The 14,967-nt window shown below is 49.9% G+C and overlaps 1 protein-coding gene across 4 annotated transcripts in view; it reads right to left on the reverse strand.

The window, feature by feature from the left end:
• CBFA2T2 (CBFA2/RUNX1 partner transcriptional co-repressor 2) overlaps window positions 1-14,967 on the reverse strand; it is a 59,644-nt gene that overhangs the window by 6,782 nt on the left and 37,895 nt on the right. For 2 of the 4 annotated variants that reach the window (XM_030232308.2, XM_030232307.2), the window contains exons 2-8: window positions 10,245-10,388; window positions 6,916-7,157; window positions 5,276-5,365; window positions 4,366-4,547; window positions 3,492-3,745; window positions 2,741-2,826; window positions 1,136-1,331 (exon numbers count right to left, since the gene is read on the reverse strand). In XM_030232308.2, the coding sequence (XP_030088168.1) occupies window positions 1,136-1,331; window positions 2,741-2,826; window positions 3,492-3,745; window positions 4,366-4,547; window positions 5,276-5,365; window positions 6,916-7,157; window positions 10,245-10,388 (1,194 nt within the window). Of the gene's footprint in view, window positions 1-1,135; window positions 1,332-2,740; window positions 2,827-3,491; window positions 3,746-4,365; window positions 4,548-5,275; window positions 5,366-6,915; window positions 7,158-10,235; window positions 10,389-14,967 lie in introns of all 4 variants that reach the window. The other 2 variants (XM_030232306.2, XM_018917179.3) reach the window with 1 other exon arrangement.

The following is a 14,967-nucleotide window of genomic DNA, read 5'->3' on the forward strand; positions in this document are numbered from 1 at the left end:
TGAGCAAAGGTGCCTTGAGGCATGACAAAAACTGCTTCCTGTGTCACCTCTCTTCAAATCCTTGAGAAAAATACTTAAGCACTGTGTGGATGTGACAGCCAAGTTTGGTTTGGGGTTTTTTTTCGTTGTTTTTTTTTTTTTTTCCCCAGAAGGCAAAGTGGCTAAAGCCCTGTTTATTTGATCCTCTCTTCTTTTATACCTTAGTTTGCTACAGGTGCACCTGATTGGTCATTTAATCAATACATTTCACATGACTGCCTAATTAACAAGACACCCATTTGTAAACAACCTTATGAGAAAAACAGCAAAACAGATTGTTAAAAAACACCACCTGCAGATTGTTTTAGTATTTGACTATCATTACTTATCTCCAGCTCCCTAAAGCTTCCCAGGCCGATTCATGGGAAAACTTATCCAGCTTTCTCTCTCTCTCTGACCAGGCTGTTATTGTATTTGTTGGGAAGTGCCCCATAAAGGCAGGAATGGTGAATCTGACTCCATGTTCTCAGAAGGCTCATTTATTATTTGCTATATTATATTAAAGAATACTATACGATACTAAAGAATACAGGAAGGATACTTATTAAATGCTAAAAAGATAACAATGAAAACTGGTGACTCCAGAGCCCTGACACAGCTTGGCCCTGAGTGGGCAAAGAGTGAAAACAACTGCCAGCAGAATGCAATGGAACAATCACCTGTGGGTGAACAATCTCCAAACACATTCCACATGTGAGCACAGCACAGGAGAAGCAAATGAGATCAGAATTGTTTTCCTTTTCTCTGAGGCTTCTCAGCTTCCCAGGAGAAAAAACCCTGGGTGAAGGGATTTTTCCAGAGACTGTGAATGCCACACCCATGGGTCCCACCCTGCCATGGACTCTCCATCAAGGCAGAAGCTTCATCCTGCAGAGCTCTGTGTCATCAGAGGGACACATGGCTCATGTAGTGACACCTCTGTGGCTCCAGGTGTCACAAAGGCCACCTAGCTCATCCCAGAGACAGCCAAATGTCACCCAGGCACTTCGAGCGAGGCCAAACACAGGCTGTCCCACCCACAGCAGTGCTTAACCAAACCCATCCCATGACTGGCAGGCATCCCCCCCTCCCTGCCCGCGGGGCCGTGCCCGCTCACCGCTGCCCGCGGAGTCGGCGCTGGCAGGGCTGTGCTGGCGGCTGAGCAGCTCGGTGCCCGCCTTGCGCGGCTCGGCCGTCTCGGAGCAGCGCCGCTTCCAGTAGTTGAGCTCCTCCCTGTCGGCCTCCTGGCAGCGCCGCAGCACCGCCATGGAGCGCCGCGTCTTCTCCACCATCTCCATGATGCAGTTCAGGGCCTGCAGAGGGGGGAAAGGGGCTCAGTCGTTATAGGAATGTCTCTCTTCTAATGGCGTGACAAAGCTATCAACTGTGCCCTCAAAAAGGAAATAAGCCCACAAGTTTCTCTCCTCAATGAGGCGGAAAAGGCATCTCATAGGATCTGGGGGACTTCACCTCAAACTTAAGGATAGCTAATTGGACAAGAGTCAAAAGTCCCACCTGGGCAATTTACTAGAAAAGGAAGAGAACAAAGAAATTAATTGCTTTTGTGAGGTGTTTTACCAGGGGCAGGAGGGCCTCTTGCACCTGGATCAGTTTTTCTCTGTAAAGAGTTTTGTTATTTTGCCTTTTATTAAAACCTTTTTGTTTCCGACACTGCCACAGAAGCCATCCTGCTGATTTTACGCCTTCTAAGGTAGCTGAGCTATCTTGGGTGTGAAATAGACCTCCAAGAGTTTATGAGACCTGGCTTGAAAAGAATCATATTTCAATCATCACAGGTTTCACTGTGGAGGGACCATCCCAGGCAGATGAGACAGGAGCAAGGTGGTTTTCCAGGATTTGGATGGTATCATGCCCAAGGATAAAGCACTAGGTAGGGTCACCTCAAGAGGTAGCTCAGCACCTCCAGGACATGCTCCTAAAAGTGGAGAGGAAAACCCCACCACTTTGCTACAGGATTAGGGTTGGTTATGCTGGTGTCAGTGCTCCAGAGTCACAGTCTAACTCCAAATATTCAACTACTGGGCCTCTGCTCCAACCCAACACCATTCCCTCAAAAAAACCCATTAGCTTTAAAGCGTGAGGTCTCTCTGCATTTATGATCAAAGCTGAATTTTAATCCCATCTCTTTGACACAAACAGCAGTGAAGTGCCCTGGAGGAGCTGCCTTGCTCAGAAGGAAAAAGCTCAGCATAAAATCTGCCAGAAGCACCAGGTCTTGCTGTTGGTGCTTTTTTTGGTCCATAAAAGGCTGGCACCTCAGGGAAAAAAAGTCTTAAAATACAGTAATGATAGGTTTACTCATTTTGTAAGTCCATATCCTGACTGCACTTAGTGCATCTGCGTACTGGTGCTGGCCAGGGCTGGGGCGGATAAGATCCCAGTGGGGATAAAGCTGGGGTTGGTTGCTCAGCCAGCCATGGCAGCACCTGGCCATGCTCTGCAGAAGAAGCTCCCCAGCTCCAGACACTTCATCCACACCAATTTTACTTTCCACTGACCATGGGCAGAGGAAACCTGCCAGGAAAGTGCTACAGCTCCTCTCAGCCCTCCCCACCATCCACCTGCTTGTGGTGGCTTGTTCCTCCACCAGGCACCAGGAGAGCCTGGATATGGTATCAACAAGGAAATCACCAACTGGAGCAGGTGGAACACTGGGTTGCTGCTTCCCACAGAGCTTCCCACAGCCCCTGCAGCTCCTTACGTGATCGAGATGCTTCCACTCATCCGCCCACTCCCTCTCTGTCAGGCGGTGATCCACCAGCTCGTCCTGGTAGCCTCCATTCAACCCTGCAACAAAACACAGCCACAGAGGGATCAGATGGACCAGTGGAGAGAGAAGTGGCCCCAAAGCAAGAATCAAGAGCTCTGTTTTCAGCTTCACATAGCTGGGATTTTAAAACACATCTCCAGGTGGCAGCTGTACAGGGGTAATTCCATGCTGGTGCTTTTTTATCCCTGTCTGCTTCAGTGTCTGGGAAGTGCTACAATCCACTTGTGGCTCCAGCTCTGACCTGCTTGTGGAGCTGGCTCTCCTGTTATAAACCCACAGCAGCTCAGAGCCTGTGATTCAGGCTGTTGTGTTGGAAAAACATCGTGTACCTCCCACAAATCCCTTGGAGAAACAGGGCAGGGGGTCAATCCCTACTCACCTGCTTTGGAGATCTTGGAAAAGTTAATTTCTATTTCCCTGCCCTCTCTTCCTGCCTGCTGGGTTGGCTACACTCAACTCACACACAAAGTCCTTCCTCCTTACCCTCAGTGAGTCCAGCCTTCATACAGGGAAATACAAACTCTCAATCCTCCTCTTTGCAGCTTCCCAAGGGGAGCTGTTTCCTCTGAACTCCCTGCAAAGACTCAGCTGTGAGGACATGCCCAGCATCAACCATCTTTGGGTACGAGGGGCCAAGCAAAGGCCAACACCAAAGCTCAACCAGGAACCCTCAGGCTCTCACCAAGCCCGCCGTGCCTGTCCCGGATCTCTCTGTGCTCCAACATTTTGCTGGGGTCCCTGTAGAGGTGGGAGGTGGCAATATCTTCCAAGGTGTAGTGCTGGAGGGGTGGTGGGGTGGGGTGGAACTGCCCACTGGGGTTCATCAGGGGGATGGTGAGGGCAGGGCTGTGCCGGGGCGCGGGGCTGATGGTGCAAACCCTCTTGGCTGGAGGCTCTGTTGGCAGTGGCTCCCTCTCAAAGCTGCTGTCTTCCCTCCTGCAATCACACCAGCAGAGACAGGCATTCCTTAGCATCCCATACATGTACTCAGAAAGATGCAGATTTGGAATCAGCAGGGTTTGGTCAGCAAGGATTTTACCACGGGGTAAATGCAGAGAGCTCAAACAAATGCACTCAATTTGTGAGGCGATGCACAAAGTGACCCCGTCAAAGAAAAGGGTTCAGGATGCCTGAGTGTTGTGATTCATCTCTCTGAGCATGACCAAATTAAAATTTCACAGTTTTTATAAATTTGAGGCATGCTCCACATAATTGCATAACAACTTTTATCTTGGAATAAAACGTGGTGAAAATGAAGCACATCCTTCCCAGCCCTGCCAATGCCTCCGCTCCTTGCCTTGCGGGTGGGAAACTGCTCAGCTCTCTGGCTCGGGCTTTTCAGTGCTACCCAACAGTCCCTCTGGGACACGCTCTGCCTGAAAGAGGAACCCAACCTGAATTCATAGTGCACCAGGAACAGTCATAGAAGTCTTAGAACAGAATTGTTGTTGGGTGTGATAAGATCCTGGATGCTGCTTAAAGCTTTGTCAGCAGCAAATATAAAACAAAACTCCAGACTTCAGCAACCGAGCAGAGTGACAAAAGCTGTTAGTCACCTGTCTGGACTGTGTCTCTTGCCATTGCCATTGACCTCAATGAGTAGCTCGGAGGAGTCAGCGGGAGATGTGGTGTTGGTGTTGAGCAGGATGTGCTCGTGCTGTGCCAAGTACTGGGAGGGCGTTTGCTTGGCAGCGCGGGCACAGTGCAGCAGCTCCCGCTGCAGCAGAGGGAGGTTGGCCTGGAAAACAAGCACAGGGCTGGATTACAGCAGGGCAGGGCTTTCCAGCTGTTCCAAAAGGTTTGGCTTTCATTAATAGCTCAGAGCAGTAACACCTGTGACCCATGACCCCCACTCAGGATCCCCCAGCTCCTGGTGTCTGCACTGTCAAATTTACCTCTATTTTCCCAGGAGCCTGATGCTGGTGGACCCAAAATCCAAGTGTTACAGGAAGCACTGTGTGCTTCCAGCATCTAGTTACCTAGAGGTGCTGGGGAATCCCCATCCCTGGAAGTGCTCAAGGCAAGGTTGGACAGGGCTTGGAGCTATCAGGTCGGGTGGAAGGTGTCCCTGCACATGGCAGGGGGCTGGAATGAGATGAGCTTTAATGTCCCTTCCATCCCAAACCATCCTGTGATTCTGTGATTTAACCATCCCAGACAGACTCTGTGTGCCAGCACTTCAAACATTCTAGATCTGAACATTTGCAAATAAGATTATAGGCTCAGAAGCTGCCACATGGAGCTTGGTTTGCCTCCTTTATCTCCAGCACACAAGCAGACATATGTGGCACACAGCACAACGTCAGTCAGTCCCACACGGCCAGCGCTACGCTCTGTGCAGTCTGTCTTGGGCTCCAGCAGAATTGCTGTGGTGCTTGCAAGGAGAGCTTTCCCAGCAATGTCACAGTGCCAAGAGGCACAGGCAGGCACACAGAGTGTCAGCAAGCCCCAGCAGCTCCCTGTCACCTTCAGGAAGGGGATCACAAATGGCCGCAGGGGGAAGTTGGTCGCCTCTTGCAGCTTGCAGTGAAATTCCTCGATTGTCACCGTTGAGTTCTGAGAAAAGAAATTAAGAAATGAAATGGCAATTTGTTCTTATTTTTAGACATGTGGGAAATGGCTCCAAATGAACAGAACTGGGAGGGAGACAGCATCTGCTGCTCCAGGACTGACAGTGTTTGCATTGGATCCTGCTGGATGCAGCCAGCAAGGCTCAGGCCAGCAGAGCAGGAATGCTTCACTAGGAGAGGGGTGGGAACTGCCTGGCTCAGCACTCCCCCAGCTCCAGAGTGGGAGGCAGAGGCTGACTCCAGGGCAGCAGGACCCAGCTGGCATCTACTGCATGCTGGGGCAGGCTGTGGAGAGTCAGACTTTGATCCCAGCTGCTCAGAACTGCACACCTTCCTCCCCTTCAGTTCTCCTCATCTAACCTATCCATGGAGTCTCAGCAGCCTTCTGTACACTGTAGTCCTCTCCTGGTCCAGCCCTGCCTCCCCTGGGGCTGCTCAGGCTGAGGAATGCCTGGGACAGCAGCATTTGATAATCTGCATGCACAAAATTCACCCCTGCAGCAATAAGCATGATCTGGGGTGAGAACAACAGCCAAAGGGACCTGGACAGCTTCTCCTTCCCTCCTCAAAAGGGTAGGCTAAGGTACCTCCATGGAATGAAATATGCTATATAAATGCAGCAGCAGCATTTTACATCCAGTGCTTAAGCCCTGGGAGTGACCCAGAGGACATGGACAGACTCAGGTTTGCCTTGGAAGCAGAAATGCTCCAGGCTGTTGCAGTCTAGCTCCCTTCAGTGCCTGCTGAGCCTCAAAAGAAAATGTGCCAAAAAGCAGAGATCAGTGCAGGAGCCCCATGGCACCACAGCTGTCCAGGGCTCCAGGGCCTCAGTCCAAGGTCACAGAATGGTCTGGGTTGGAAACATCCTTAAAGGCCATCTCATTCCACCTCTGCCATGGGCAGGGACACTTTGCCCTATGCCAGGGTGCTCCAAGCCCTGTCCAACGTGGCCTTGGACACTTCCAGGGATCCAGGGGCAGCCACAGCTGCTCTGGGCACTCTATACAGCACTCGATTCAGCACCCTCACAGGGAAGAATTTCTTCCTAACACGCAATCCAAACCTCCTCTTTTTCAGTTTAAAGCCATTCCCTCTTGTCCTGTCACTCCATGCCTTTGTAAAGCATGTGCAGTATCATGTCTAATGCACTGGACAGCATTTCTCCCAGTTATTCTGTACAAATGCAAATACTAGATACAACTCTGCAGCAAGACCTGTTCATTTGGGTTTGTAGGCTGTTCTCATGGCAGGGGTTAGGAATGAGATGATCTTTAAGGTCCCAAATCCCATTCTGTGATTCCATGATTTACATAAAAGCTTTGTCCAATTCCTCCCAGCTTTCCTTAAGTTTAGCTGCACACAATCTCGTGCCTAAGCCACCGGACCAATAGCTTTTTGAAACACAGCAAAGAAAAAATAAATCATTCATTCTCTCAGGAAGCACAAACACAAGAGTCTTGCTCAGCAAAGATGCAAACAGACAACACTGTGTGCCAGGACCTGGGAAAAGCCATCCTGAGATGGTGCAGGACTTACCACGAGTGCCAGAACGAGGGTCCGGACCTTCTCCCCGATCTCTGGTGAGATGTCATTGCCAAACTGCTGCAGGGTGGTGAGGAAACGCTTCAGCTTGCTCAGCTGCCGGGCTCCACATGTGGCTGGGAGCTGCTGGTTGGTCAGTGAGGAGGAGGAGGATGAGGAAGGGCCATTGCTGAACCTCTGGGGCGGGGATGGGGCCCCGTTCAGGGTCGGGGGGGAATGGTTTATTCCGTTGGGCACTGCAAAGGGGAGACAGAAACCATGCTGAGCACCAGGTGGGCACATCCCTGTGCCCTGGTGCTGAAGTGGATCCATCCTCCAGCCAGGAGGCTCCTGCTGTTGCTGAGGGGCAGCTCAGGTGGCTCCACCTCACCCAAGGAGGGCTGGCAGAGCCTGCCCTGTGCCTGTCATCCCTCCCTGGGGATTTACAGGGAGTTTCATAAACACAGTTGTTTTTTTCCCAACCTGGTCCCATCTGCAGCTTTGCCTCCTGTAAGTGGTGAGCATGTTGAAACAGACTGAAGGGCTGGAAGTTTGGGAACTCAGCAAGGGATTAGGATAAATTGTTGACATCCCCATGCTGTGGTTGTGCAATGTTGAGCCCTGTCTGATGAGCAGCTGTGCACTGAGGCCCCAGCTTGGTATAAACCCAGAATTTCAGAGTGAAAAGCACATCATTGGAAATAGAGTCATAGCTGATCCACAGGGTTTATCCTTAAAAATCCAGCCCTGAATCCCTTATGATTTAAGTGCTGACAAGGGGACCACAAGGTATAAAAGCCATTTCAAATGATGGTGTTCAGAGAAGCCCTGAAACCACCTGGCAGAGCTGCCCTTGCCTGTGGGAAGAGCAGAAACTTGTGAGAAAAGATGCCAAAATTTCTGCTGCAGCTTCACAAGGATCATACCAAATCCTGATGAACCCAGTAAGGGGTTTTTCAGAGAAGACAGGAGGTATTTGAACAGTTAAACCACTCTGGGGCATGCCAGGGTCAGAGGCTGGAAAGGCTCCACACACCTGGACCTTCGTGGTGAGCGCAGGAGGGAAACTTAACCAAAGTCAGTTAAGATGCAGGGAAAGATAAGGCTACAGAGACCAACAAAGGTGGTTCCTGCCAACTGAGGGGTGACAGCCCTCACAGACAGATGATGAGATGAAGGTGAAGGCCAGCACTGAGAGGATGGAGGTACAAAGGCAATGTGAGCTCATGCCTTTTGTTATCAAGCAAAGCAACCTGAAAAACTCCTGATTTTCACACACACACTCCCAAAGCAGCAAAGCAACAGAGACATCAGGATGTACCCACAGGGACACCTCCACAGAGTACACCAGAGCTGTGTGAAAGGCAAGGCCTTTCTGGTAATTACTCATAAAGGCCTTTATTTCACTATAAAAGGGTTACAGAGAGGGTGAGGCTGCCAAGAGAAGCTCCTCTCAAACAGCAAAGGCTGTGCAGCTCCGTGCTCTCCAGCGGCCACAACTGAGGCGCTTTCCCCCTTCTCTATTTCACTTCCTCTTATTCTTTCAGATGAAAGCCTGGGGAGAGCAATGGGCTCTATTTATACCTCAGGAGAAAGAGGGGCTGTGAGACACCCCTGGGGCTGTGGGGGTCCCTGGGGACAGGCTGCCAAGGAGGGAGCAGAGGATGCTGGTGGACGGGGGATGCCGTTAGACACGGCCCCCTAACCGCGCTCTGCGTTTCTGGGCTCAGCCCTCCTGACCCTCTGCCAACGGCACCACCACAGGGCAGCTGGCACTTATCTGATCCTGCACATCACCAGGACCTGCTCCACCACAGACCACACAGCAGGGCTGGCATCTTGACTTCCAGGTGAGAGCACAGCGCTGCAGCAAGTGAGACAGTGTACCCAGACCAGTGGGACTGCTGGTTTGGGGACAGCAGGGTGATAAAATTCCTGGGAACAAAGTCATCATCTAAGGCTACTCTTAAATTCTGCCTTAGGTCATACACAGTCAAAGGCTTTGCTGTTTCTCCAACCCTGTATTAGTGATCCACAGGCAGGCACGGCTTTGTTCCAACTGCTCCACTTCACCTGCCCAAGCCAAGGCAGGTCACACCCCCAGTGAGTGACCAAGACCCTCTGGTGCAACTGAGAAATGAAAAAGCAAGAATGAACTTCACCATAGGTCACATCTCTCATGTGTCTTGGAAAGAGGCAATTAAGTCATCTGCAATCAGCAGATTCAGGCTTCTTGGCCCTTAACAGCGTGCCAAGCATCCTCAATGGAAAAATTAATTTCTGTCACTTTGCTAATGGTCTTTTTCTGCCTGAGCAAAAGGAGAGCCATTAAAAACGCCTGAGCACATAAAGATGGGGACAATGTGTCTGGCGGGATAACCCAGTGATTAGTGCTGCTGCCAGCACATCACAGTGTGTCCTCCAGGAGGCTGGGCTGGAAATCTCCAAATCCCAGTGCCAGCATGGAACACTGAGATAGCCCAGACACTGTCATGGACAGCACAGCAACACAGAACCAGCTAGGGAACACTCTGTGCAGGGAAAAGGGGTGAGGAGAGCATGGAAAATATGTACATGCCATGTGTGGGGGTCAGATAACTCCATGACCAACAAAGTAAAGCAGCTTTGCTCCGGAACAATGCTTTTAAAAAGATATTAAATGGCTTAAATGTTGGCTAAAGAAGGAAAAAAAGACCCTTTCTGGGCTGTAAGAAAAGGCTGAAGGTCCTTTCCATCCATGGAGTCACCTCTGAGCAACACTCAGCTAGAAGAAGTGGGTGCAAGGCTGTGCTACAGCTAGGCAGGATCAGGACTGACTGTGGCTTAATAGGAAAGATTATAAAGAGAAGATGGAAAAAAGAGAATCTGGATGGACAGCAAGGAATTTTCAAGGCTGGGAAATTAAAAAAATGAAAAACTTTCTAATCTCAGCTGCAGGAACGCTGCCTGCAAAGTGAGATACAGCAGAGTGGGAATTAACTCCTCCAAAAGATAAAGAGGAAAGCCCAGCTCTTGGCTCACTTGAAGCTGACCTGATAAAAGATTCAATTTCTTAAGGAGTTTATGGTGGAAATGAAGGCTGCACCTGCAAAGAGAAAGACTCAAGGCAGCACCAGGAGCAAGGCAGGAGCAGGCAGGGGGGCAGAGGGGGATCACACAGCCTGTTTTATGCCCTGCACACACTACAGAACTGCAGGATAGCCCTGGTCCCCCCTCCCGCACAGCCAGGCAGCATCACCCACTGTGCCCTGGCTGATGGCTGGGACATCCCAGTGAGTTCTAGGAGCAGAGCCTTCCCTGCTGGCTGGAGCTGGTCCCAGTACAAGCAGCAATACCAGGCTTACGTGCAGTCGGAGTGAAGGACACGGGCCGGGGGCCGCCGGCGTTGACGGGGGGCAGCGGTGGCATGTTGGGAGGAGAGGACCTGGACTGTATCTTCACTTCCACGGGCGATCCGGGCATCACTGGCACCCTCTTCTCACCAGCAACTGTACCAAGAGAAGGTGGCAAGGCTTAGTGGCAGTCACTGACACGCATTTCCCCGCCCAGCATGCTGGGAACAGTTGCAAGGGTGAAGATAAGAGCTGGGGGAAGTCATGCAAGGCTCCCACGCTGCTCTGGAGGGCCCAGAGCTGGGGACAGGCACCAGGGGTCATGTCTGTGGTGTCTCTGCTCACCATCCCAGCCTCCTTACTCCATCTCCTCACCCCTCATGCCCAAAGATGCTGTTCAAAGTGCTTCTGTTGATTTGCTTTGCCCCTGTCTAAGATCTCTCTGGTACACACCTTGCTGAGCCTTTCCAGAGGAATCACAACCTCTGGGAGCCATGCAAGCAGTAACCTGGACTTGGGCTGTGCCACAAGTGACTGGAAGGGGCCTGGGGTTGTAGAGATGAGCTGATATCAGCTACTCACAGCCCCACTCCTGTGTGCAGGCTCTGGTGTCTAATCTATGACCAGCTCAAACTGCAGCTTCCCTTGCAGCCTTGAAGGATGTCCTAGCTCAGGGAAAGAGTGTGACCTCACTCCCAGCTCCAGTGGCTGGGATAAGCTTCACAAGACAAAAAGAAAGAAACATCCTAATGTAATAGGGGGATGTTTTTGGTGTTTTGAGAGGGGTGTTTGGGGGTATTTTTGGCTTTTAAAATGCAGACAGCTCAGCAGACAAAGCCTAAGGATCTCCAAAGCGCAGCTCCCGTGGGAGCCAGTCCCAATCCAGAGGTGCTCTGTATGGCACTGCCAGCACCTCCAGTGTCCATGACCCCAAAGAAATCACCCCTCTGAGATGATGGTCCCCACTCCCTGCTCTTCAAGCTGCCCCTCCCCTCACTCAATTAACTCACTAACGAGATGTGAGCAGCTTGTCCCACCCAGGAACACAGCCAGGTCTCCAGCATGTCCAGCTGCACCCCAGCTCAGGCTGAGAGGGAGCTCAACCCAACTTCCACCTCTCCAGTGATGCAAGCTGGGCTTGGGACCATTACCATGTAATTTGTTATCCACAGCTCTTACCAATATCTGTCAGCTGCAAGAAACCCAGCTTTTGAGCCCGGGCAAACAATTAAATGCTGCGTTCCCATAGAGCGCTGAATAGGTAAAATTCTGCACTGAAATACAACCCAAACCTGCTACTTCTCAACTCCCAACAACAAAAACGCTGCTTTTGAGAGCAGAGAAAACACAAACTGGCACCTGAGCCCTCGTGCTGCTGCCTGGGATCTGCTCTGTCAGCCCCAGCACCTGCTCTGCCACCGAGCTGCCTCATTTATTTTCCTTATGGCAAGTCATGGGGAATGCCAGCAAGGTAACAAATGAACTTGGTTATTCCCAGCATTTCTTTCTGCTGTTTGCAGGAAAGGGGAGCAGGGATGATACACACTGAAAATCCATGTTTTCCTGCCCTGTCAGTACAGGTGGAATAATTTGGGTTGGAATTGCTACAAAACCCACATCTCAGAACATTTGTGTCTTCATTTATCTAAACCTGTTTTCAAGAAAAGGAAAAAATTTCCAGGCTTTGCTTTCATGAAGTGGGGAGATATTGAAGCCATGGGAAACGACTATTAATTTTAACTTATAATAACTACATTAACCCCATATTGCAAACTACTGTACATGTGGCCCAGCTTCCATAGAATTGAAGCCTGATGTGCAGGCCCTCCCTGTGATTCCCATGCATGAATATGATATTCAGATGAATAACCATGCATTGATGTAGGAACACGACATCATTTATACATGTAGGCACCTACTCCAGCAGGTGAGTTCATCAGCAAGAGCAGGGAAAACACCATGACTTCCTTTCCTCTCTAAACAAATGCAGCAAAACAGTGAAATTTTGTACACAGAGTTAGGGGTGTTTCTACCACAAAAAGTCTGAGTTCCCTCACTCAGGCAAGGAAGGACATACTGCTAAATGACCCAAATTATTCAATCAAAACAGCACTAATTGTGCCTCTCCAGCACTCAGTGTCAGCTGCCCAATGACCATCCAAGGTCCCACTGTCACCCACCTGCCTCCTCCTCTTCTCCCTCTTCCCATGAAACCCCCTTTCCCAGGTGTACATCCAATCTGATATTGCCATACTCTGGAGAGCATGAAATCCTTAACTCTTCTCCTATTCCTTCCTAAAATTTTCCTAGGGCACATTAGGAAAGCAGAACTAATTTGGTTAATTTACAGAGAAGGAGATAAATTTTGCATAGAATTTATAACCCCAAAATAAAACCAGCTACTGTGTCAGACACCAAAACTGAAGCCCACAAGAAGCCAACACCTTCCTTTCCAAGCCCACTTCAACAGACAAGAAGCAAACAGGATTGTTAAATTTAAAAGCTTCCTGCTAATGACCTGGGGCATCTATAAATGCAGATAAAAACCATCTTTCTGAAGCTCTCCTTTTTTAGCCTAAACATGTCCATTTAATGAGAATCATCTGAGCAAACCAGGCTGTGACCAAGGGCATGAATCAGCCTTGAGTTGACCTGGGGCTAAAACTGAGCCAGTGAGCTGCTCCCTAGAGAAAGGCTGTCTTCCTGGTCTCATTCTTTCACTTCCAACACTCAGAAATATTTTCAGGCTCACCAAGAGCAGCTTTTCAGTGCTGCCTCCATTTGCACAGGGAGGATGCAGAAATGCTCCTCAAAATGTGTGCAAGTCACTCAGCTGTGTCACTCACCTCAAGAGTCAAATGCCATCACAGACTTTGGATGACACTCTAACAAGAATAATTGTTGTCAATGACTGAATGCTCTGAGCACCAGAGCAAGACACCTGCCCAAACTGGAAACATTGCATTGCTCTCCTTCAAAAACTCCTCCTTCCAAACCTCACCTGGATCAGAAACACAAATACTGCTGTTACTTCTCAAGCAGTGCCTGCAGGAGCAGGCCAGACATATTTATGGCACAACACTTTGGCTGTCAAGCTGCCAAATGCCCAAACTTTGCAGCGACACGTGCTCAGCTCTGCACCAGGACCTGCCCAAGGTGACCAGGGACAGAGGCGGCAGCGACGTGGACACTGGGTGAAAGAGCTGCCTTCCCAGCCTCAGACACACTGGAATTCCCCATGGGAAGAGGACTCAGAGCAAACAAGACCCAATGAGGTGCTGTTTTATCCTGGCTCCATGCAGGAATTCCAGCTCCTCCCAGCAGTGGTGGGTTTGCAGAGCGGATTTCGCAGCTCTCAGCTGCTCACACTGCCGGCTGGGCACGGGCAGCTGCAGCACAGAGCAGCCTGTGCTCCTGCCCTAGATATTCCTGTGCCCCATTTAAGGAGCCCAGGTGTGCAAGAGACCAGAAAGCCCCAGAGCTGTGAGTACACCTGGAGCCCTCCCTCCCTGACAAGCTGCAAGGCCCCGGGTTCATCTGGCTCCGCTCTGGCTGTCGGTGTGCAGCAGATTTCCTTCGCTGCTCCAGTTGCCATCCTGGCGTAACAAATTAAAAAGGAACATATGTCAGGATTAAGTGCAGCTGATGATTTTTCTTTCTGGAGAGGAGAAAGAGCTAAGTGAGACAATGAGACAAGACAGCAAGAAAAAATCTGGGGTCTCAAGTCATGCTCAGAGAGGTCCCACTCCTGCATTCCCAGCTCTCCCAGCAAATTTCAGAGGGGCAGTTTCAACACCAGCTCCAGACAGATCTCATCCTATTTATTTTCTTTAAAGAAGTCCTCCACCTATGGTGTTTAGTAAAAAGAGTGTTGCTGTGACAGGTAACCTCAGCATTTACTTGCACTATAAACTGTATAAAGAAACTGCTTTATTATCTCTTCATGCCTGTGGGCAGAAGAAAAGGGAAAATGCAGAAGAAAAAAAAAAACAGCAACAAGTTAGGGAGTATCTCAACTACACTGGAATTTAAATTAATCCTTAAATTCCTTTGGCAATTAGAGAATAAACTAGGTGATGAAAAAGAATTAAAAACAGTGCATGAGGAGAACTGGATGTTACCTCCCCCAAAAAAGCAAGATTAGGAACTGGAGAAGAGTGACAGGGAGGCAGACAAACACAAATGGTCTCCTCCTCATCCTCTTCCCAAAGCTCAAATATAATTCAAGGGAAGGCAGTACCAGGAGGTGCTCCACTCTGCTCAAGAGAAAGCCTTGATCTAGATTCCCTGGCAGAGCCATGGATTTGCTGAGACCAAGGGAAGAGAGGAAGAGCCACTGCCACAGAGCTGGAAATGGGGATGGTTTATATGAATTTACCCTGCAGTGTCTGCATGGGCACAATTTAATCCAGTCACCTCCCTGAGAGCACATTCCTGATGCACAGGGAGGATTCCCCTTGATTCCATGGCACGAGAGTTAAGGAGGAAGGATGAACTGTGGAGTGATTTTGGAGCTGTCATTTGTAAATAAGCTGCAAAGAGTCAGAACTGTGTCTCACCAACCCAGGTGCCAGACTTGAGCTCTCTAGCTTTCTGTAGAAGTCAAACCATGAAATATCTTGGAAGAAATAAGAGAAAACTCCATTAAGCATGAGACAGCCCTGCAACACTAGCAGCTATGCCCAGGTAAGGGTTTGCTTTTCCCTTTGGCAGCTTGCAGGACAGAGAACAGGCT

This window comes from Serinus canaria, chromosome 20 (assembly GCF_022539315.1).
Source record: "Serinus canaria isolate serCan28SL12 chromosome 20, serCan2020, whole genome shotgun sequence".
Classification (NCBI taxonomy): Eukaryota; Metazoa; Chordata; class Aves; order Passeriformes; family Fringillidae; genus Serinus; species Serinus canaria.